This window comes from Drosophila persimilis, unplaced genomic scaffold, assembly GCF_003286085.1.
Source record: "Drosophila persimilis strain 14011-0111.01,24,50 unplaced genomic scaffold, DperRS2 tig00000431-arrow-pilon, whole genome shotgun sequence".
Lineage (NCBI taxonomy): Eukaryota > Metazoa > Arthropoda > Insecta > Diptera > Drosophilidae > Drosophila > Drosophila persimilis.
In genome coordinates, this window is record NW_020825312.1 from 6,183,725 (window position 1) to 6,207,755 (window position 24,031).

The 24,031-nt window shown below is 47.2% G+C and overlaps 1 protein-coding gene and 2 long non-coding RNA genes across 4 annotated transcripts in view; 2 read left to right on the plus strand and 1 right to left on the minus strand.

The window, feature by feature from the left end:
• Nucleotides 1-24,031, minus strand: part of LOC6596933 — a 79,581-nt gene that overhangs the window by 24,291 nt on the left and 31,259 nt on the right. The window contains exon 1 of one of the 2 annotated variants that reach the window (XM_026989451.1): nucleotides 20,418-20,461. The exons of the other annotated variant lie outside the window; for it this stretch is intronic. Within the exon in view, the coding sequence (XP_026845252.1) occupies nucleotides 20,418-20,435 (18 nt within the window). The 5' untranslated portion in view covers nucleotides 20,436-20,461. Of the gene's footprint in view, nucleotides 1-20,417; nucleotides 20,462-24,031 lie in introns of those variants that run through there. 2 annotated transcript variants of the gene reach the window in all.
• LOC113565970 lies at nucleotides 20,761-21,527 on the plus strand. The gene is made up of 4 exons (XR_003408860.1): nucleotides 20,761-20,901; nucleotides 20,960-21,119; nucleotides 21,175-21,321; nucleotides 21,377-21,527. It is a non-coding gene; the product is annotated as an uncharacterized LOC113565970 (long non-coding RNA).
• LOC113565971 lies at nucleotides 22,160-22,927 on the plus strand. The gene is made up of 4 exons (XR_003408861.1): nucleotides 22,160-22,301; nucleotides 22,360-22,519; nucleotides 22,575-22,721; nucleotides 22,777-22,927. It is a non-coding gene; the product is annotated as an uncharacterized LOC113565971 (long non-coding RNA).

Sequence of the window (24,031 nt, forward strand, 5' to 3'; positions counted from 1 at the left end):
GTGACGCTGAGACCCACCCGATGGTAGGGTGCCGGTGCAATCCCTGGCTGAGGCACCACTATTAGGTGTGGAAATTCTTCTGGAGGATCGTCTTTTCCAAGGATTTCCAAGGAGAATGGTTTCAAAGGCAAGTTGCACGGCGGGTGGATGCACTGTGTGGCATGGATCCAAGGAGAAACACAGTTGGCAAGACACACCCCGTGGCACACTCTGTGGCATGCCACCAATCAAATGGTGTCATCTGAAATGTACCTACGCTTTCGGTGCCAGCTTTTGCAAGTGAAAGTTGGGTAATACATCGCCCCCTCCACTTCCCCATCCCCTTGATGACTCACTAAGCAGCCACTCAGGCAGCATGCCCCATTCGCCATGCCCCCTGCCCCAGACAGTAGTGATTGCCAAGAGTTGCCAAGAGTCTCATCTCCTTTTTGGCCAGGCATAAATGGGGGCGGCATCGCCTCATTGCCTCCGTCTGGTTGAGTAAATATCATAAATTTTAAAGGCGGCATTAATGTGCAGCCACACTCGTTGCTGCAGCCACAGAAAGCCACAGTGGCAGGTAGCCTTGAGGCAGGCACAGGCCCAGGCACAGGCCATCTACTGTTTCGGTGTCTCCTCCATGGCGCATAACCGCAGGCACTTTGGCACAGCGCCCGCCCTGAAACAAACTGTCTGCACCGACTTGGCTGCAACGTCGCCTCCGTGCCTTCGTTCCGTTCTGGCGCTGCCACATGTTGCCCTTGCAACCTCCTGTGCGGCTTTTGTGTGACACATTCTGGCCATTCGGGCAGGAAATGAAGCTGGTGGCTGCTGTCTGCTGGCTGCTGGCTGGTGGCTGGCATATTGCGGAGATTGCAGTTTCAGTGCCCGCACCCTCCCCCTGCCCCCCACGAACGGAGGAGATGGCAGGGCGTCTTTTGTCCGTCTTCGAGTCCTGGCAGGGCTTTGATTCTTGCTTATTAAAAGGTGGCCACAAAGCAGAGCAGAGAGGCGTCTAAGAATATAAGATAGAGGCGGCAGGACAGGTGCAGACAACCCATTCTGCACCAAGAGGCACTGCTTCCTTGAAGAGGCACCCGTCCATCCCGTGGTGCTTTTATTTCGAAGATCTATCTGCCAAAAGGCAATCCAATCGTTTCTCTCTCTCTCTGCGTGCAGCACTTTTGGGGCATCTGCTGGCCGCATCCGTAATCCATGGCATGGTATGGCATGGCCCTAATCCAGATGTTGGCTTCGCTAATTGGCAACAAATCCAGGCCGCCTTTGACCTTTGCCGTCGCCTACTCCTCCTCCTTATTCCGCCGGCTGTTTCGATGGACTGATTGAGTGATTGATTAATCGATTGGCTGCCCTCCGCCCTCCGCCCTCCTGCCCCCTGCCGTTCCGCTTTCGTTGCTCGTCCGGCGGCTCGATTGATTGATTAGTCGGTGGGTGGCTTGAGGCCACACGGGCTAAGGGCTAACAGGGCTAAGGGGGCTAAGGGGGCTAAGGGCCACTTTCAATTACCAATTACCAACAAGGCTGACGCACACCACTGCCACCCCACGCTGTCCATCCGCGTGGATCCCCCTTTTGTGGCCTTTAACGCCCAATTGATTTGTTTGGTTAATGCGTGGGACGATTACAGGTAAATTTCCACCTGCCGCCTGCCGCCTGCCGCCTGCCGCATGCCGCATGCCGCATGCCTGCTTCTTTGTGGAAATGTTTACACTCCACCGTGCCACTCCACAGTGGCCCTTTGCTTCGTGGCACTCTCTAACTACTCCCCCTACCCCCACCCAGCCACTAGCCCCTCCTCCACTTCTCTTTCTCTCGCTTTGGAAAACTTTTTAATAGCTCTTCGGGCGGCGGTATTTTTGCGGCATATGCGCTGGAAAGTATGCAAAATATTTGTAATTTTTTCTGCCCCAACGCAACCCTCGACTGCAACCGACAGAACCATTAAAAATGGCCGACACGGCCTCGTCAACGGTACATTTTGGAGCAGGCTGGAGGGAAGCGAAGCTGCTGGGCAGAGAGAGCCGGGGCAAAACGGTAAAAAGCAAAGTTTCAAGTGCTCCCCAGTGCTCCCCCTCCCCCTCAGCGTGGAGATGTTGAGGGAGGTCGCTGAAGGGTGTCATCGCCAAGGCAGGCAGCCCCCGTCGTCATGACTCCACAACGGACTGTCCTGAGAGGACCGGAAGGCATCAGCGGACATCAGCCAAGAGCGGACCGAGCCGGTGGCATATCCTTCCCTTGAGTTTCCTTTCCCCCCGTCTTCGGGGGTTGCACATAAATTTTAATTAAATATTTTGTTGGTATTTCTGTTTCTGTTGCCATTTTAAAGGCCTGACAAAAACAGAAGCCGGCAGGAGGCAGATGGGTGTGTGTTGCATACACCACTTCAAATGCTGTGCCACCTGACAGACACCAGACAGTGGGAGGGCAGTGCGCAGGGGGGTGGGGAACAGGGGGTCTATAAATTTCAATGTCGCAACACTCAAACCACTCGTCGATGGCTGCGATGCCTGCGATGCGTGCCAAACAGACAACATTTGACTTTGCCCCAAGAGTCAAGGGTGGCTGGCCAGGGGCAGGGGCAGAGACAGGACCAGGACCAGGAGAGCAGGAGGCTGGTGCCAGGAGGCAGTGACGGGGACAGCGACAACCCCGATGCGATGTGCCGCCACATAAATTGTTTGGCCAAAATGTAATGAAAATCACGCAAAAAACCAGCAACCGGCATAAAAACACACAACAGAAAATGTGAACCAAGGCCACGAATCGGGGAATACCCTGCCCTGCAATCGCTCCAATTATTCCTGGCGAGGATCCTTGAAATGTGAAAGAAATCCCTTCTCTTTCGTGGAAGGGACAAGGGGCTGCGACAAGGGGCTGCCTGTGCGCCTCAGAGCAAGAAGAGCCAGAAGGTGCTTCAGTCCCAGGATTGATCCTGGGAGCGCATGAATCCAGTCTGCACAGCCGGGTAGAAGAGTGCCACAATCGATCGGTCATCGAGGTGTGGGTGGAACCCCTGGCTTGGAGCGCAAGGATCTGCTGCTGACCCGTCCAGCTTTGAAGAAGATACTTGCACACCATACCGATATCATATATTAGCGAAGGGTAGATACAGATACAGATACAGATAGCCCTTCAGCGAAAGGGTAAGCCAGAGAGAACAGCGAAAGGTGAAAGGGCAAAGCAGAGAGAAGAACGAGAAGAAAACGAGCGGCAGCCGAATGGCAACCGTAAAATAAATAAATTCATTTGTGGCCGCCTTCGCCCGTCGCTGACCCAAGGCCGGTCGAGTTTTAAATACTACACATGTTGCCACCAAATGTTGTTGCCGCCACTCGCGTGGCACGGCACCCACTCTGTGTGGAACTCTGTGGCAAGCGAAGCCAACTTCCTGTTCCTGTTCGTGTTCCGTGTGTGTCCTTTCTGAACGGCTGCGAGTACGAGTCCCTTCCACTGGCACTTGCAACCTTCCACCCCTCCACCCCTCCACCCTTCCATCCTTCTTCTTCTGTTGCCACCACAGTTGAGCGAACATTGGAAATTGTTCTGCTTACGGGAGCAGAAGTTGAGCGGGTGGCTCAACGTCGAGGATTGAGGATTGAGGATTGAGGATGGCGGACTGCGGACTGTGGATTGGGGATTGTGTGGGGCGCTTTTATGGTGAGTGGAGGGGGGGGGGGGGGTGTAGTTTTGTGAACTTTGCAGAAATGCAGTGACCGGAAAGTTGTAATATCCAATCGCCACTTTATTTGCGAATATTTCGGACTCCGCTACCGCGCCTCACTTTCCTCCGCTCCCGCTCCCGCTCCCGCTCCCGCTCCGGTTTCCCCTTTGCTGTTGATTGGTTTGGTGGGTGGCTCGGTGGTTGTGGGCTGGTTGTAGTATATTTAAATGGCGATTACGTGGCAAGAGCCAAATGAATTGCCAACAAAGCAAAGTGGCAATAATTGAGACCCCAATGGCCATTTCATATCGGAAATTGCAGGCCCAGCCGCAGTCCTGGGTTGCCTGGCTCCCTGGCTCTCTGCCTCGGACTGTCGACTCGATTCAACCTCAAAATGCAATCAGACTTTCGCCCACATTCCACACTCCTACATCGACCGCGGTGAGCCGTAGGTCAGCAATCAATTGTGGTACGCTCGAGATTTGCTTGAAACTTCTTCGAATCTAATCGGTTCCCAGGTTTTGTGGGTTTTTGGCATAGATTCCCGCATCTGCAATTTCTTTGGAGTTGGTTCCCTCCATTTCGGAACGAATTGTAACTTCCGGAGAAACTTTTGGTGCCATTCTTCCATTCCACAGCACCCACTCACACGTTGTCCATTCCCTCGTTTCTTCTTTCTAGGGGGAAAAACCATTACTGGAAAGTGGAGTCATTGCAACGTACATCTGTATCTTTTGTATTCGCATCACTTTTTGAGGAAAATCGCCTGGCAGTTATCCGGGAAAATGGCATGACATGCAAAACCCCTACCATGGAGTGACACACCAAAAAGCGGTTCCATTTTGTCATGGCATGCGTGTACAAGCCCTGCGCCATGCCATGACACAAATGGTGGCACATCCTGTGGCGGCAGGGGAGGGTGGGGAAATCCGACATCCGTCCAGTGCAGGACCCCCGCAACTATGTCACCGAAAAGCCCCAGCCGCCACCACCGAGCGAATCAAGCAAATCAGCCAAGAAACCCAAGAAACCCAAGAAACTACCCAAGAAATGCCCACGTTCCGCACCCTCACTCTCTTCCTTGATGGCATTCCTTAGCATATGGGTCCAATTACGCAGCACATCCTGTATATCCTTCCTCTCCCATTCCATGGCACTGCCACTGGCGCTGGCGGCGCATCAACAAACACTTCACGCCTGACATTTGACAAGACGCTGCCGCTGCCGCTGCTGTGTCGTGCCCCAAGGGGGGGCACCAGAGTGCGAGACGAAAAGAAATCCAAATGCGAAAAAATGGCAATAATATTTTTATGGGCATAAATAATACAACAGTCAGAGGGGGGCCTCCCCCATCTCCCTCTCTCTCTTTTTGATGTTCGGTGGCGGGGTGAAAACTGTTTTTCACGCCATTTTCATGAGGGAGGGTACTTGCCCCTGCCACATGCCACTGCCACTGCCAGTGGCTGCTTGGGCTAACCGCACGCATTAAATGTTGGCAAAGTCGATTAAGCCTTGTCCGTCCGCTGTGTGGCAAGCAGCAGCGACAGCAAGGAGCAGCAAGGAGCAGAAAGGACAGAGAAAAGGACAGCTTGGCCAGCCAAGGACACAGACCAGGCCCCAGGCACCAGGCCCCAGGCCCCCCACCACCCGAAGAACAGTTAATGTCCTGTCTATGACTCAGCCACAGCTGTGGTGGCACAACGTCACCGTCTCATCCTCACTCCCACAGCCCACAGCCCCATGCCCAATGCCCACTCCTATCCTTGTCGTCCTCTGTCATTATTAGTCGAGAGAGAGCGACAGCGAGAGAGGGAGCGGAAAACAATTTCCAGCAATTTCCTTGCAAAAAAAGCAAAGGATTCAAATCCTTAAAATTACAATTTTGGAGCATCAGCAGTGGACCTTCTGGACGGATTCCTGGAAAGGAATAGCCCGAGATAGAGATCGCGGCTCAACAGAAGGATATGCATTGTACGTATGGTAAATGATAACTTTTGAAGGGGGCTTTCTTCAGTGCTTGCTCGCGTGTTTGCTAATGTGATATCTGAAGGATATGCTACAGAAACTCGAGAAAACTTGAGCAAACATAGCCAAAGCCCCATATCCTAGTCCCCATCGCCTCTCCCAGAAAGCTTACACTTTTCCGTAAACGACCCCGCCTCTTAGATGGATCAAAATTTTCCATTTAGGAAAATATTTGAGGAATTTAATTTATGGAATCTCCAGTCGCGAGCGACGGCTTGCCTCGGGGGCGGAGGCTGGGCCGGGGGTTAAACATCAAAAACCAACGCATAATGCTAAGCAAATACAACAATATTCCTGAGGATAACCATCCCTTATGGCCCGCGAATATCCCTCTGCATACGAGTATTCACGAAGCGAATCCATCCATCCACTCATCCACTTGCCGCAAGACAAACAAATAATCGCTCGGACGGACGGACTGACGGACTGGCTGTCGATGATGTTCGTTGTGGAAATGTGTAAGGAAAAGTGAGATGTTTGCAGTGCCGCTGATGGGTAGCACTGACAGGTGTCTCGGTCTGATGAGTGCCTCAGCCTCCTCAGCCTCCGCCTGAAATGCGTCGATAAAGCCCCATTCAGACAGGGGACAAAAGAGGCACAGGAGCCACTTGAAGGGGATTTCCCCCCGCAAGGCACGGGGCCAAAAGTCCAAAAAACCCGCAGCAAATGTTTTCATTTCGCTTTCGAGACGGTAACGGTAATTTGTCTGCCTGTTTGCATAGATATAAGTGTCTCCTTGTGTGTGTGTGTGTGTGTGTGAGTGTGTGGGAGTGTTCTGGAAGGGGGGGATATACAGCTCATTAAATACAAATCAGCTTAAGCAGCAGTCACGACGCCACAACGCCGTGCCCCAGCGCCATACCACACCCACAAACATACCCTGTACTCCAGAACTCGGAGATTCAGGATGGGGGACAGCTGTGCAACTCTGGCGCGAAAGAAAGCTTCATTCTACGTTCTACATGTCCATCGAAAAATCATTAAAATCTACACCCGAAAGAGAGAAGAGAGGAAATTGTTAAAAGAAAGTGTTTTCACTCCGAAAACTGGTGAGAATCTGGATTCATAGCAGCAATCAGCACTTTCGGATGAGCAGAAAAGTATACTCGTATATTTGGCTTATACTCAAATGCAAGACGAAGAAACAAAGTGGATGCAAATGCTCACCGTTTCCTGGTTACTTTAATTCATCTCGTGTCTTTTTTTATTGGGATTCAAGCAAGTGCGTCATGCTCACACGCACATTTTCGTTATCTTGTTGGATCCGTTTGTTTGTTCTTTCGGCTCTACTTTTCGCATGTTTCTTGCTTTACTGGTTGGAAGGCCCAAAGGCAATGACACACACAAATTTACCAAATTGTATTTCTTACGAATTAAAATCGGTATGCTAGTCCATCACGTTCTTTTTTATATATATCATCTACATATATTTATACTCCTAGTAAATATGGGCCGAATAAAAAGGGCTTTTTAACACATTTGTGTGTGCTTAAATCAAAGTTAATTCTATTTAATTTCACTCGGCTTGTACCTAAAAACCGAATGTTTTATTTAAATATGGTTTCAAAAGGTTCTTTTTACTATGCCACTTTTCCCCGAGTGTAAATTTCCCATGGATTGTATACGTTTTTGGAACAGATTCTGTATTTAGGAGATATTAAATTGTACTGGGTAATGGGTATCCCTATACTCGTAACAGCCACAGCACTCCCTGTGATAGCGAGAGTACACCCTCCTTTTCCTCCCCCGCCGCACCGACCTGCCGTACAGCAAACACAAGCTTGAATGCAATTAAAGAGGCACTCCTCCCGAACAACAAGAGTACTCTCGTAATCCTGTAGCTGCTGCTTGGGGGATACACATGGGACCGCAACGAAATTTCACTTAAGCCGCAGGTAAGACACGAAACGCTTATCAGACGGGCGGCAGACGGTAGACAGGCCAACGGGGCGGGGACAGGGGGGGACAGCTCAATTTGGGAGCGCGACCAAAGTCAATTTAAAAAGTAAACATAATATTGAAGCGCCACTCAATCCAGGAATCCAGGAATCCAGCAATCCCCCAATTTTCCATCAACCCTGCACTTAAGCCACACCATCATCATCATCATCATCATCAGGATGATGGTCGTCAACGTCCAGACACTAATTAGTAATCCTTGACACGAGTTTCTTTGTCATTAAATATGCTACATGCGGCACACCACACCACACCACACCACAACCATCCACAGCACTCATCCATCCGTCCATCCATCCACAGCCATCCTCCCAGCTGGCAGTATCTGGTTGGTATCTTTGTGCTTGTACGTATAATTTGTCCACAGGTATTACTTGCGATAAAATGGAATAACTTTGCTGTCTGCCGTCGTATCAGGTTTATGGCAGAATGGGAATGGGGAGTGGGCAATGTGGAATGGCGAATGGAGAGCGAAAGTCACCTAATCCCCACACAGCCCCACTCCCAGTCCTCAGCCCCACTCTTCTTTGCTCTTTTCTGGTCTCCAGAGTACAGAGCCTCAGCCAAATGAGTCATAATATCAACATCTAAGGAGGGCCATGGTCTAAGTCTAGGGCTACACTCTTGCATGAGCAGTCATCATCATGCGTGCATGAGAGACGGATAGATTGAGAGCTTGAGAGACGTGACTGTACTCTCGCAGATCAATAACGGAAAGAGGCTAAACCTAGAGGCCAGAGCTAAAGCCCTGGCTCTGGCTTCCCACAATCGCAGCTGGGGCTCTCGACACTCGGCACTCGGCTGGCAGCCATTTCCATAATCTCACAATTTGTAATTCATAGTAAATATGAAAATTTGATGCGAATTTGCAGCGATTTCTTCCAATCTCTATCTCTCACACACACACACTCTCTCGCAGACACCCAGGATATCCCAGACATCCAGGACACACTCGTATGAGGTGCCGGCAAATCCAGCGGCATAAATCAGATTTATATTTCTGCCTTATTTATGTATGCTGCACACTTTGTGAGCTGCAGGCGCACCATACAGTGGGACAAAAAGGTACCAACAGTGAAATAGTGGAAAACACCAAGAAAAAACCAGGAAAATACCAGGAAACTATTAAAAAATTAAATTTCAAAAATACTAGACAAGTATCCAATAGAAACAAATGAAAATAAAACCTCTAAGTACTGAATAGGTTAATAAATGCTGGAATAATGTTAAAAGAATTCCATAAAAATACCAAAAGCTGTGAATTTGTACATCCCAAAATAATACCAGAATAAACGTATGAAAAACTCCTCAACATGACCTAATTATGCTAGAAATAATCCCTAAAAAATACTACCTAATACGTAGGATACTCGTACCGACAGGAAATGACACACAAAAAGACGTGGAAAATACTGTACATAACCGAGAATTGCGCAGAAAAACCAAAAGGCATAATGGCGTCTTATGAAGGTGCTTTCTTTTCAGAGTACTCTCTTCGCATTCCACATTGCGATGCTCTTCCATGCTATGCTTCTCTGTAGATCACTGGATATCTATCGGAAAAAAATCATATCGAACGAATAATGATGGCAAAACGATAAACCAGGTTCTAATTGGGTTCTGTTTCTGCTGCAGCTGAGACTCCCCTCGTCCTTGCTCTCTTGTTCATCGTTCGTCGTTCGGTTTCTCGATTTAAAATTATGAGGCTTGCCCCACTATAAAAGACTGCCCCCAAGTCCTTAGGGGAAGTAAGAGCACAGGCAGGACTTTCGTTTCAATTCGATTCTTGGGCTCCTTCTTTCCCTCTGCCTCTGCCTCAGTCTTTGCCTCTGGCTGTGGCTTCTGCTTATTGAAATGCCATCGATGTCCATGCGGGAAGGTGGATGTGGCATGTGGCTTGTGGCTTGTGGCATGTGGCATGTGGGAAGTTGTCGCCGTTGCAACGGAAATGTAACCGCAAAAATTCAAAACGGCAGACGCAATTTGTTGCGCACATGTGGCGACGCAACGCGACGCATTTTCTGTGTGCGCCCGTGTGTTGGGGCAGACGCCGGTGCCAGTGCCGGTGACGATGACGCATAATGTGGCACATGTGGAACCTCTCTCTGGGGGACGGTGTCTGTATGTCTGTCAGCCGCCGCTCCCCTTTTTGTGTGAATATTTTATGAAACATAACACTGGGACGGACGGTAGAAAACTAGATTTTTCGACACCGTTACAAGTGCGAAACCAAAGAGGGAGTGAGAGAGTGAGAGAGGGGGAAGTGGGTAGTGGGTGGTGGGTGGAATAGATATATTAGCATAATTCGCCATTTGAACACGCTGCTGGCGCCCGCTGCCTGCTGGCTGCCTGCCTGGTCAATCGCCGGAGCAACCGCAGCTGCGTCATCTGTTGGCGTACGTGACAAATCAACGAAAATGACCAACGTGTCGAAGGATTGCAGGAGTGGAGTAGTGGAGGGGTGAAGTGGTGGGTTAACCGCAACACGGGTACACCATTTTGGCTGGCCAAAAAATACAGCTAGGCGCACTTTACATAACAAATACAGCGGGGTAGACGTGCAGGACACGAGAGGACGACAGGCAGGACCATGAACCCACGAAACAGAGGCATAAATAAGCAATTTACGCAAACTGTTGCCCGGCCGTCGTTTGGTGTTGTTAGGGGACGCAGGATGCAGGGCGCAGGACGCAGGACGCACCTCGCACTCATTACGCGCCATGTGGTCCATGTGGGGGGTGGGGGGGTTGGGGACGGAGCTATGAAAGGAATGGTGTGGGGACATCCTGTCCATAAAATGGCAGCAACTAGATTTCTATTCAGGAGGAAGGGAAGGAAGAGAATCTCGTAGAGCGGTGATCCTAAACAACACAACAAAAATCACACATATCCAGGCGGTTCCCGGTGCTATGAGTCCACAAGGATATGCCTGCCTTTGTCAGTGGGGCTTGCGGCTCCTTTGCAGATAGTTTGCTCCTCTTTTCAATGAAAGTCACTCCTCGTGTGGCAGTGCTGGTGGTGCGAGCGGGGGCATCCTTTGGTCTAAGAAACATCCTTGCAGCTATTTCTATAAACCGTTAGTCATGTCCTTCCTCCGTCGCCTGTTTTTCTGCTGTTTACTCGCCTCAACACTTGACACATGACAGGACAAGCAGAGGAGCAGCAGAGTGGCAAAAAGCCAAAACAAAAGAAGTTTCCAGCGGAAGGCGACTCACGTACCCGAAGGGAGATGATTGCATAAGACCGACGTCCAACCTCCGACCTCTAACCCCACCGAGCTCCGTTCCTGCTTTCCTTTCCACCGCACTCTACCTTTGCCGAAAAAGTTTTTTCATTTTGGCGTGAAAATTTGTAAACATCAGCAAATAAACGGAAACTTACGGAAGAAGGTGGCATGTGGCAGGTGGCCGGTGGCAGGAGGGCGGAGGGAGGAGGGAGGAGGGAGTGGGCAAAGGGCAGGTGGCAGGATAGAGGGTCCAAGTCCAAGTACAGTCCTCCCTTTTTTTGGCCAAACAACAAAAAAATCTACAACAAAAAGGGGTGAATATTTAATAGAGCTGGCCCCTGACTTTTCCATCCAGTGTTGTTTCCCCCTCGATTCTGTTTCCATTTTCATTTACCAAATGACAAATTGCGCTGGGCAACACGGCGGATGAGGAGGAGGAGGAGGACGACGGAGGACGGAGGGGGCAGGGGGCAGGGGGCAGGGCTGCCACAAAAGGTGTTTGACTTAACACTTGTTGTTGTTTCTGCTGTTGTTGTTACACATGTTCCAGTGTCGTACCATTCTTGTTCATTTCATTCCTTCATTCTTTCATATGAAGAAAGTTCTGAGGCAGAGCGGGACCGACCTTTCAACGCAATTTCCCTGGGATTACACTGGGGAAACATTAGCCAAAGATTTCCCATACCTCTTCCTGTTTCGTGGAGTAGAAGGAGTGGAGTGACTCCACTTTGGATTGTGGAGTGGGAGTGGTAGTGGGAGTGGGAATGGTAGTGGGAGAAATGTAATTGATATTGAAACAAAAAGGTAATGTCTAATGCTCCTGAAATGTTCGAGTATGCGTGTACTCGTACTCATATTATAATGTGCGGAACTCCAGAATATGCCATGAGATCTCATCTTTCAGTTTCAGTTTAAAGCTTAGAACCCATAAAGAAAGCTCTGTACCCCTGAGCTTCTAGAGATGCCATTCCAAAAGTTGAACCAACAAAGCAAATACATCGAGGTTTGGGTGAGAGGTGTGGAGACTTAAAGTGGATTCCTTGTTTGTTTTGCATCAGAACTCAATTTTAAACGCCGTTCTGGTCACACCACTCCGCCCATTCCACCCGATTCCTATCGAATCGAATTCAAGTGCCTAATCAATCGATTTACCCTCATTTCTTGGCACCTTTTTGGAGCACCACCTGTCAGGGATTTGTCGGCATAGTCATCGTCAGAGCTGGAGCTGGAGCTCGAGCTGGAGCTGAAAACATTTTAAAATTCCGTAAACGTTTCCGGCCGACACCCAACCCAACCTTTTCCCCTGCGCCTTGACTTTTCTTTTGTCATCCTGTTTACCCTGTTTATAAAACATAAACACTCGTCTGCGTGCGTGAACTTGTCAATTTTCATTTGGTTTATCGGTAGCGGGGATCAAGCTTTGCCCCATTCCACAACCCATCTAATTGGGGATCCAAAATGAATGACAGACACTCACAAACAGCAGTTTATTGTACAACACTAAAAACCACTGAGGGAACCCAACACTTGATGAGAGGTGTCGAACGGAAGCAAGGAAGGACGAAGGAGAGTCTGGTCTGGTCTGGACTGGTCTGGTCGGGTCTCCCCTTCCCCCTCTCCCTATCCCTCCCTATCAGTGAGCCGATAAGCTGGTTACTCAAGTCTAGGATCTACTGTCTCCTGTCGCCTTCTGACAAATGTCAGCGCAGCACGCGCCAAATGCATTTGTCAACACTGGCAGCGTGGGACATACACACATAGAATGGAATGGACCCCCGACATCTTCCTCCTGCCAACTGAGATTTGCAACAGCTGCAATCGACAAGTGGCACGATGAAGCGAGAAATGAGGAGAGGAGTGGAGTGGAGTGGAGCCAACACCCAAGGTTTCCTTTCGGTGGAGGCGAGTGCTGAGAGTTTTGCATTTGTCGCTGCTTTCAGCTTTCAGCCCGCAGGCAAGGGGCAAGGACAACGACCAAGTCTTACAGGACAGGACGACAACCATTAATCATTAGTACAAAAATACGGCTGCCTGTCTGTGGAGTAGCCAACAGCCACCATTCCAAGTCTGGGGGTGTGGGGCAGGCGTGAGTCAGGCCATCATCATCCACTGACTGGCTGCACTGAGAGAAAATACTCTCTCCCTAATCTCTAACGAAAAATCAACTCTAGATCGATACAGAGAATAAGGAGCATGGGATTTCATTATAACATGTCTCGTGGCATGTCCGGCTTGTCGCTTGTCGGACATTTTCAACGCCTAAACAATGCCCTTCCCATAAACACTACATTTACATAACATATATATATATGGATCATCCAATTTACATCAAAACTGTATCCGTTTTTGACAGTGTAGATAGTGTACCACGCGCCTTCCACAGAGTCCGAAGTGTGGGCCGTCGCTAAGCGGCTTGTGTCGTCGTTTCTTCGTCGTCTCTGATGCTTTCTTCTTTTGCTGGCCCTTTTCTTTTCTTGCCCCCCGTGCCCCGCCCCGCCCCACACCTTTCCGACACAACAACAATGGGGGTGCATCATTGTGTGAAGCCTAAAATGTTTTTTATCTCGTGTTCGACAGACGTCTGCCAGGTCCTGGAAAATTGCGGAAAATCACTTCATGAAACACCGACGACTGCTGGCACAGGTAGGAGGGAGTGGGGCTGTTGCTGTCCTCTTTTCAGATAATTTATTATTCATGTCCTTATATGCAAAAATTCTCGAGTGAAACCCACTCCCCCCCACACAATGCCACATCCGCACTGCCACACACTCGGATCTCGCATCCCGCATCTCGCATCCCGTGTCCCGTGTCCCGTACATTTTTCAGTGGAATTTTTGTGATTGTGAGGCGGGCGCTTATATAATTTGACAGTGGCTTGCATAAGTAATGCGACAGTTGCCTTCCCTTCTTCTTGGGGCAATTGTTGAACGAACATTAAATAAGCCTCAAATTGATGGCCATGCCATTTGTTAATATTACGACGATGTCTGACCAAAAGCCAAGAAAAAGGGCAGCATCCTTTGGCATGCTCTTTGATTACATTTTCCCCTCCTCATCCCATCCCCTACCCCCACCCCCACCCCCACCCCTTCCCCATCCCATTCTACTTCCTCGATTCGGTTCGGTTTTCCTTTTTTTATACCCGATACTCAAAATGAGTATTGGGGTATATTAGATTTGTGGTGAAAGTGGATGTGTGTAACGTCCAGAAGGAATCGTTTCCGACCCCATGAAGTATATATATTCTTGATCAGCATCAATAGCCGAGTCGATTGAGCCATGTCTGTCTGTCCGTCTGTCCGTCTGACGTCTGACGTCACGCTCAGACTGATTTTCTGTCTCTCTCGCACGCACTCTTTGTCGTTTCGTTTAATATTAGCGGCGTCTGCCGGAGGAGAGCCATACTGACTTAGTACCGGGTATAACTGTAGAGTTGCGGTGTCCGCAGCAACTCACAACGTTCCCCCTCGTTTTTTGCTGGAAACTCTATTTACGGGATTGGAACTGTCGCCCCCGCCTCCACCAGTCGCAGTCCCTGTCTATGATCCTGGCCCTGCCTCTGCCTGGACCTGAGAGATCCGACCCGGCAACGCCTCCCACTACCGGAAAAGTTTTCCCTTCCAATTCGTTTCGTTTCGTTCCATTATATTTTATTATACATATATATATATATTTTTTTTTTGGCTAAACTCATTTGCATATTTCCTTTTTTTTTTTTTTGGTTGTTTGGCGGCTCTTTTCATTAAGTTCGACTGTCAGGACGGAGAGACCTCGGGGCTCATTAAAAGGCTTAAAAGTTGACACTGCCTCCTGCCTCCTGGCACTGCCACTGCCACTAACACTGACCTTCCCCCGCTTTGAAGGCAAAACTGTTTCAAAATTAAAATATTTCATTTCAAGAGAGTGAGAAAAAGTCCTTCGGGAAAAATGTCTGAGAAATTTGTGCATGTATAAATACGAAAAAAGGACCGTGAGCTATTTTAGAGAACATGTTAAATGTACAACAAAACAAGGTTATTACAAAAAAGAACGTTTATCAAAATATAAATCATTTTAAATAATTTCGGAATATTGGAAAGTAATTGAAAGAAAGATTTTCAAAAGATAATGATAGCAAATATCGTTAGAGTATATTGGCATTTCCATTTTATTCCTATTTTCACAGTAATTAATATGAAATATTCAGTGTTATTTTTCCAAATTATATACATACATATGTACATATATATAACCTTTCTGTTTTTTGGCATTCTTTGCAAGATTTATCGTTGGAGCAATGAGTTTTAACACACCCATATTCTAGCGCTACATTTCATTTGTACGGCGCAGTACATCGGGCGCGGAAGGCCCATGGGTCCACCACACCCATATTTTGGAGCCGTCCTTCTGCCAAAGGTAGAACCTCTGCCTTTTCACTCGATTTGCTAAATAAATGTTCCCCTTTCTTCCTTCCCACCCTCGGAGCGTACTTAAACTGTTCGATTCCATCCTGTTTTCGGAGCGTCCTTAAGGCGCCGGCTTCCTTCCCACCCTCGGAGCGTACTTAAGCCTCCGCAACGATTTTTCTCCTCGGAGCGTACTTAAACCTCCGCAACGATCCTGCTCCTCGGGGCTTACTTGAACCTCCGCACCCATTCTTGGCCTCAGAGCGTACTTGGATCCCCACACCCACTCTTTTCCTCGGAGCGTACTTTAAACGCATCCAAACTTATTCTCGGAGCGTACTTAAGCCTCCGCATAATAATAATTAGATATTCCTATTATTATCCCTATATTATCAACAAGCTATAAGCCAAAATATGGCCAGGCGTTACGTTACCAAACCAGAAGTGGTTTTTGAGGTTGGGTTACAAAATTGAAAAACTCTGCGAGCTTGGCAGCACTATCTACATAACATTTCTCGTACCAATATATGAAATATTAAATGTTCATTTTCAAGTTAGTAAATATAAAATATATAGTAAAAATATACCGTTAGCCCAGATTGCGCAAATTTTCTGAGATTTGTTTTTAAGATATGTATGTAGTTCCAATATGTAAGAGAGACTTTGTGGAAGAATCTTCTATCTTAAATAAGATAATAATAAAAACTGTAAAAATACCAACCAAATTGTAATAGTTTTTTACATCAAAGTTAATGTCGGTTAATGTTAGGTAACTTTTAATAATTTAAGGAAATAATAAGAGGACAAAACATATGTAGAAACGGGTTTCTATTTACTTTTAATGTTTTTTGGCTTGGTGAACATTTTTGCAGAAATGCCCACATAGCAATAATTTATATAATTCACTAAAAATATTACTTTTATGTGTATTTGGGGTATTCACAATTACGTACACATGAACGTTCATACCCCTGCTGCTAATTGCTAATTGATTGCCACAGCAGATCATTTCAAAGAACCAAAGAACAGTCCCAAGAAGATCCAACGTCTCCTCCGAACTGTCTCCTCAAAACCGCAATTGCCTTACACAACACCAGGCCTCTCTCTTCTCTTCCTCTCTCTCCTGTTACACACACACACACATAGAAACGCGGACACGCACAACAAAACAGAAATAAAACAGTCGGCAAAAGGGAAACGCAATTCCCGCACAGGCTCCAGCTCCAGCTACAGCACGCGCTCCCAGCAAAGGTGTGGTTGCCGCAGAGTTGCCAGAGCAAATTAATGGACACAATGGGTCAACTATAAATTACACGCGCTCCAATTTGATGCAACAAAAACAATGGAGTGTGTCGTGTGGCCTGTGGAGAATGGAGAGGCGGCTGGCTAATATGCAAAGACAATTTAATTAAATGCGCAAATAACAAAACCAAAGCTGAAGAGAGGTTGCGGTAATAAGAGAGAGATAGATAGTTGGATAGAGAGAGCGGGAGCTAGAGCAAAAGGCGGGCCCATGCAATGGCACGTAGTCAGAAGTCAGAGCAGGTAGGCTACGGTGCAAGGGGACTGGGCGGTTGGGGTTGGGAGCTCAAGAGAGCTTCCCCAAAACGATGAGTCATGAAGGTCATGACGGCAGAGGCGCGCTGCCAGCGGCAAAAGTCGCTGGCAAAACGCGCCGCTTTGATTAGTCGTCGTAAAAACAAGCGTTTTCTGCGGCACGGCACTGGTTGTTGTTGTTGTTGCTGCTGCTGATGTGACAGGTTGACGACGCGACTGCCAGACAGTTTGGCGCTCTCTCTCGCTAAAAGAGAGTACTATGGCAAGGGGCATGCAGTGCGGGGTGAGGCTGCGACTCAAGGACTACGACCAGGATTTTGGCGTAAGCCAGCCTGCCTTACCTCACATTTTATATACCTTGCACAGTGCTATGACAGAGTGAGAGACAACGAGAAAGGGAGAGAGCTCTCTTGCTGGCACACAACGTTGGTCGGCAAGGAGAGACCAGGGGCAGATGAAAAATCAATTTCGCAATGTTACGACAATTTTGACTTGCGCACATGTTTTGTTTGTGTTTTTGTGTTCTCGTGCGTTTCGTGCTCTTGTCTCTTACTATTATTATTATTATTATTGTTCTTTCCCGTATTTTGTTGCGCCATAACGCACAAGCATTAGCCGCTAAAGGAAGCCTCATTATATTGCTAATCAATGGCCATTCGAGGGGCCGATTAGCGGCTAAATTAAGCATTTTTGACGCTCTTCTACACGCAATTTTTGTTATTGCAACTGTTAATTTGGATAACACTCACTCACCTCTCTCACTCTCTTGCTCACTGCTGAGCCGCTGATATGTGTGTTGTGTGCGGTTACGGTGCACACTGAGAGAAATCACCTGCTGTGCTCTGTCTTCCTCTTCGTTTCCTCTTGTTATTATTGTTGTTGGGGCGATTCCGCACTCACTCAATAACAACAACAAAAATGAATAGAAAAAATTAAAGAACTGAATGCTATTGAACTGCTCTTGGAACTGCTCTTCCCGTTCTTTTCGCGCGCTCTGACTTGTTCGTTCTGCTCGGGACTTGTGACGCACTGTTGTCCACTGTAGCACTGGTTGCCGTTACTGTTACTGTTACTGCTAGTTGGTTGCTTTTGATGTGCCGTCGACGACGAGACAGCGGCGCCCGCGTTGCGATTTGCGATGCGCTCGTTGCAAGGGCTGATGCTGAACTGTTCGCGAAACTGTGACGAGCTACTGCCACGTCGGCTCTGGCTCTGGCTCTGTGGAAGCAACGGCAGCGGCTGCCGCTTGTCGTGAGCAACCCCCAACGTAGACGCTTGGCACGTGCGGCGGCACCCACAACCCACAACAGAGCAGAGCAATGGATAGTGACGGCGAAAGTAGAAGAGCAGAGCGGAAATCACAACAGCAGAAACAGCGCTGCAACCCTGCGCCGGTCTCTGGCGGCTCGGCCGGCCTTCCGTCGGCGTCTGCGCGCAGAGCGCGGCAATAATGGATCAAACAGTCAGGTTGAGAAGTGTATGAACAGGTTGAGACAAATAAAGAAAAGCTATTATGAACAGGCAAAAGGCAAGAGCAACCTCGATATTTCCATTAGAAAATTTCTATATACAAATTCTGAAACTGAATTTTCCTCAAGCACATTTACATGTACGTTAATCCCAGCTGTGCGTTAACTAGCGCAGCGTACTGTAGGCAGAGAACGATAGCAATGGAGAGAGTAAGTGGAAGCCATCGCACAGCCGAAAAGAAGCGAGCCGAGCCGAGCCGAGCTGAGCTGAGGCGAAGAGCAACGAAACGGACGGAAACCTGCGAGCGCGACCAGAGAGCGCGAGCGAGAGGATAGCATACTTTAGTGCGCCTCGGCTCTGGCACTTGTGTAATATTAGCAATTAACTAACTGAAAATGGGGTTGATTCCTGAATGGCCAACACGGGGGGTCGCTGCTGTGGCAATGCGGGGGGTGGGAGGTTGTGGGCTCCGGTGGATGCTGCTCAGAAATCCGTTGAAATCTTATTACGCCGAACCATACCGGCCGGTGAAGTGCAGAATGCACCACGGTGCGGGTGGCAGTGCGGTTCGATTGGTTAATGACTCGAAAGCTTCTAGTCAACGCAAATTGGCCAAAAGCAAACGGCAAATGCAATCAGGCTAGCTCTCGATGACTGCCAGAGGAGGGGTGTACACGGGAAGGGGTGGTGGAAAATTCAGTTATAACTGCCACAAGAACACATTTGCATCACAGCTCCACCCAACGCTTATATCTTCTATCGCCCATCGCTGCCAAACAATTAGCACAAAGCTTTGGATACTTTCAGTGGAAATAATGGAAAAATCGGATCATACCACAAGAACCGTTATATTCCTGTCGGAATCTACCTGATCATAGCCCTATATGTCTCTATAGCTTCTGTGATAATTTCTTGAGCAACTATGTTAAGTAAATATAATGTTTAATCCTCACATAGAAAATATCTTAAAGGATATCCTTAACTGCCTTAACCCCCACCTGGATACTGCCTCCCCTTTTCTAGTCACAGACTGACATGCGTACGTTTCAATTATTTGGTGGCTTCTCACGCGAGATGCTCCAGTTCCACGGTTGCACCAATAAATCATTTGATTTGTACACTTGCCCCAAGGCATTGGTATTCGCACTGGTAGGGGTCAGGATGAGCGGTAAAGGCGTGGCAACACCAGGGGACCAGTTGTTGGACCTTTGGCGGGGTCGCACGTGATGTGCGTGCCTTCCGGTGCTAAATCAAGGCAAGCGCTTTCAAATTGTCTTATGTATGTATCTTTACCCTTCACAGGTCCAGGTCCACATCGAGGTCCAGCTGCCACCCAACTTTACCTTCCACCTCTCCACCTGTCCCTTCCCTGCCCCTGTCCCTTCCTTATCATCCCCCAACTCTCTTCTGACCTGCAGGAAGCAACTGTAGTTAATATTTATGGCGATTTAATCTTCTCACTTGAGCGCTGCTCAGTTAAGTTTGATAGAGACACCACCCCAACCCCACCCTGACCTAAAAGGGGGATCAAGCCAAAGGGAGAATCATCCTGTGTCCACAGCCACGAGTATCTGTCTCTCTCTAACTCAAAGCCTGACCCTTTTTTTCCTGGTGCCCAGCTAAGAGTTTGTTTTGCGTGTCCATTTAATTTCCGCCTGGAATTGCTTAATCAAACATAGCACTGGGGATAAACTCAACCTCATCCTCTCCCACCTAGCCCCCGTACACCCAAACCTCCAACGCCCCCCACCACCAACATATCCCATCCCACCATTCGCCATCTCTATTGAGGCCAACCCCATCCTTGAGTCTGGACAAATCGCTTGAGTTTCATATGGACAAGCGCCAAAGTTGGCTTAATGAGTAGTTTAGCTCATGTTCCCGCTGCCATCTACGGCCCATGCAGTGGGTTCCATCGGCGGGGTTTCCATGAGGGCGTTGGGATGAGGCCGCTAAGGGTTGGGGCAGTGGCTGGGGCATGTGTAGGTTAAGCAAACAGAAATGTGCATTAGTAACAAATTGTTATTGTTGCCAGGCTGAAGACGATAAGAGTAAAGTTAAAGTTACTTTGAATGGCAGAGCGAGTGGGAGTGGAAGGGATCGTAGTAGTTGGAGGGCCCAACCAGATGCTTACGAACTCAACTGAGGTCATTGGTCACTTAGCGATAGCTAAAAGAAGAGCTGAACCCTCCGTCAAGAGACATTCTATCTGATTCGATATCGGGAGAATTCCCACAAGCCGAAAAGCTGAGACTGAACCGCATTCTGTCCAACAATTAGCACAAATTTGTTCGAATCGATTCGTTTCGCCGACTTTGATCTCCAACTAAACCCGAAAATGCGTACCGGGCATAAAACCTGGGATACATGTAGTAGGCTGTGGAATCGAACAAAAGCATAGAAAAATTAAGGCATGGAAAACAATTTTGAAAATATTCATTCAGTCCCCAGGCCTCGAGTGAGGAGCATCCAAAATTTAAGTTTTTATTTCCGGAAAACAAAAATTCAGTAATTCAGTGTACAAAAAAAAAATTGGTTTCAAGTTAAAAATTTGTTTGTTACTTTTTGGACACACGAACTCAAAGAATGACTTTTGGGGAGGGAAGGCGGCTCTTCAAGTAAGGCGCGACTCATTTCAATAGCTAATTCGATTTGAATCCTTGTTACGTTTTCTAGATAAAGAAAGGCGATAGTGAAGGTACCGGGATATCCGAGCAAATACTCCCCCAGTTCGGATTCCCAGTGGCTTGCATCAATATTAATAATCACTATATTAAGCACTATATTAAGCACAGAGAAAGGGAAGGAAGGAAATGGAAGGATGGTGATCCTTCAGGTAACTTACGACTCATTTGAATTTCTAATTGGATATTAATCCTTCTGTTTTCTAGACGAAGGAAGGACATCGTGATGGTACCTGGAATATCCGATCAGTTATTCCCTTAGTTCGGATTCCCAGTGGCTTGCATCAATATTAATAATCACTATATTAAGCATTATATTAAGCACAGAGAAAGGGAAGGATGGTGATCCTTCAGGTAACATACGACTCATTTGAATTTCTAATTGGATATTAATCCTTCTGTTTTCTAGACGAAGGAAGGACATCGTGATGGTACCTGGAATATCCGATCAGTTATTCCCTCAGTTCGGATATACAGTGGCTCGCATCAATACCAAATAAAAATTATGCAACGAGATCAAAACCGAATAAATTAATCCACACACAGATTTGAATTTAGTACTTTTCCTGGTTTTTTGTTCTGGCTTGTGGGATGGGGGGACAGCTGCGAATGGCAATGGTTCACACATTGTGTGACACATGTCACCAGCCTACATATTATCTACAAATTAGGCAAATCCTAAGGGTTGGGGCAGTGGCTGGGGCATGTGTAGGTTAAGCAAACAGAAATGTGCATTAGCAAAAAAATTGTTAAAAGTAAAGTTAAAGTTACTTGGAAGTGGAAGTGGAATGGCAGAGGGAGTGGAGGTGGAGGGGATCATAGTAGTAGGAGGGCCCAACCAGATACTTACGAACTCAACTGAGGTCATTAGTCACTTAGCGATAGCTAAAAGAAGAGCTGAACCCTCCGTCAAGAGACATTCTATCTGATTCGATATCGGGAGAATTCCCACAAGCCGAAAAGCTGAGACTGAACCGCATTCTGTCCAACAATTAGCACAAATTTGTTCGAATCGATTCGTTTCGCCGACTTTGATCTCCAACTAAACCCGAAAATGCGTACCGGGCATAAAACCTGGGATACATGTAGTAGGCTGTGGAATCGAACAAAAGCATAGAAAAATTAAGGCATGGAAAACAATTTGGAAAATATTCATTCAGTCCCCAGGCCTCGAGTGAGGAGCATCCAAAATTTAAGTTTTTATTTCCGGAAAACAAAAATTCAGTAATTCAGTGTACAAAAAAAAAATTGGTTTCAAGTTAAAAATTTGTTTGTTACTTTTTGGACACACGAACTCAAAGAATGACTTTTGGGGAGGGAAGGCGGCTCTTCAAGTAAGGCGCGACTCATTTCAATAGCTAATTCGATTTGAATCCTTGTTACGTTTTCTAGATAAAGAAAGGCGATAGTGAAGGTACCGGGATATCCGAGCAAATACTCCCCCAGTTCGGATTCCCAGTGGCTTGCATCAATATTAATAATCACTATATTAAGCACTATATTAAGCACAGAGAAAGGGAAGGAAGGAAATGGAAGGATGGTGATCCTTCAGGTAACTTACGACTCATTTGAATTTCTAATTGGATATTAATCCTTCTGTTTTCTAGACGAAGGAAGGACATCGTGATGGTACCTGGAATATCCGATCAGTTATTCCCTTAGTTCGGATTCCCAGTGGCTTGCATCAATATTAATAATCACTATATTAAGCATTATATTAAGCACAGAGAAAGGGAAGGATGGTGATCCTTCAGGTAACATACGACTCATTTGAATTTCTAATTGGATATTAATCCTTCTGTTTTCTAGACGAAGGAAGGACATCGTGATGGTACCTGGAATATCCGATCAGTTATTCCCTCAGTTCGGATATACAGTGGCTCGCATCAATACCAAATAAAAATTATGCAACGAGATCAAAACCGAATAAATTAATCCACACACAGATTTGAATTTAGTACTTTTCCTGGTTTTTTGTTCTGGCTTGTGGGATGGGGGGACAGCTGCGAATGGCAATGGTTCACACATTGTGTGACACATGTCACCAGCCTACATATTATCTACAAATTAGGCAAATCCTAAGGGTTGGGGCAGTGGCTGGGGCATGTGTAGGTTAAGCAAACAGAAATGTGCATTAGCAAAAAAATTGTTAAAAGTAAAGTTAAAGTTACTTGGAAGTGGAAGTGGAATGGCAGAGGGAGTGGAGGTGGAGGGGATCATAGTAGTAGGAGGGCCCAACCAGATACTTACGAACTCAACTGAGGTCATTGGTCACTTAGCGATAGCTAAAAGAAGAGCTGAACCCTCCGTCAAGAGACATTCTATCTGATTCGATATCGGGAGAATTCCCACAAGCCGAAAAGCTGAGACTGAACCGCATTCTGTCCAACAATTAGCACAAATTTGTTCGAATCGATTCGTTTCGCCGACTTTGATCTCCAACTAAACCCGAAAATGCGTACCGGGCATAAAACCTGGGATACATGTAGTAGGCTGTGGAATCGAACAAAAGCATAGAAAAATTAAGGCATGGAAAACAATTTGGAAAATATTCATTCAGTCCCCAGGCCTCGAGTGAGGAGCATCCAAAATTTAAGTTTTTATTTCCGGAAAACAAAAATTCAGTAATTCAGTGTACAAAAAAAAATTGGTTTCAAGTTAAAAATTTGTTTGTTACTTTTTGGACACACGAACTCAATGAATGACTTTTGGGGAGGAAAGGCGGCTCTTCAAGTAAGGCGCGACTCATTTCAATAGCTAATTCGATTTGAATCCTTGTTACGTTTTCTAGATAAAGAAAGGCGATAGTGAAGGTACCGGGATATCCGAACAAATACTCCCCCAGTTCGGATTCCCAGTGGCTTGCATCAATATTAATAATCACTATATTAAGCACAGAGAAAGGGAAGGAAGGAAATGGAAGGATGGTGATCCTTCAGGTAACTTACGACTCATTTGAATTTCTAATTGGATATTAATCCTTCTGTTTTCTAGACGAAGGAAGGACATCGTGATGGTACCTGGAATATCCGATCAGTTATTCCCTTAGTTCGGATTCCCAGTG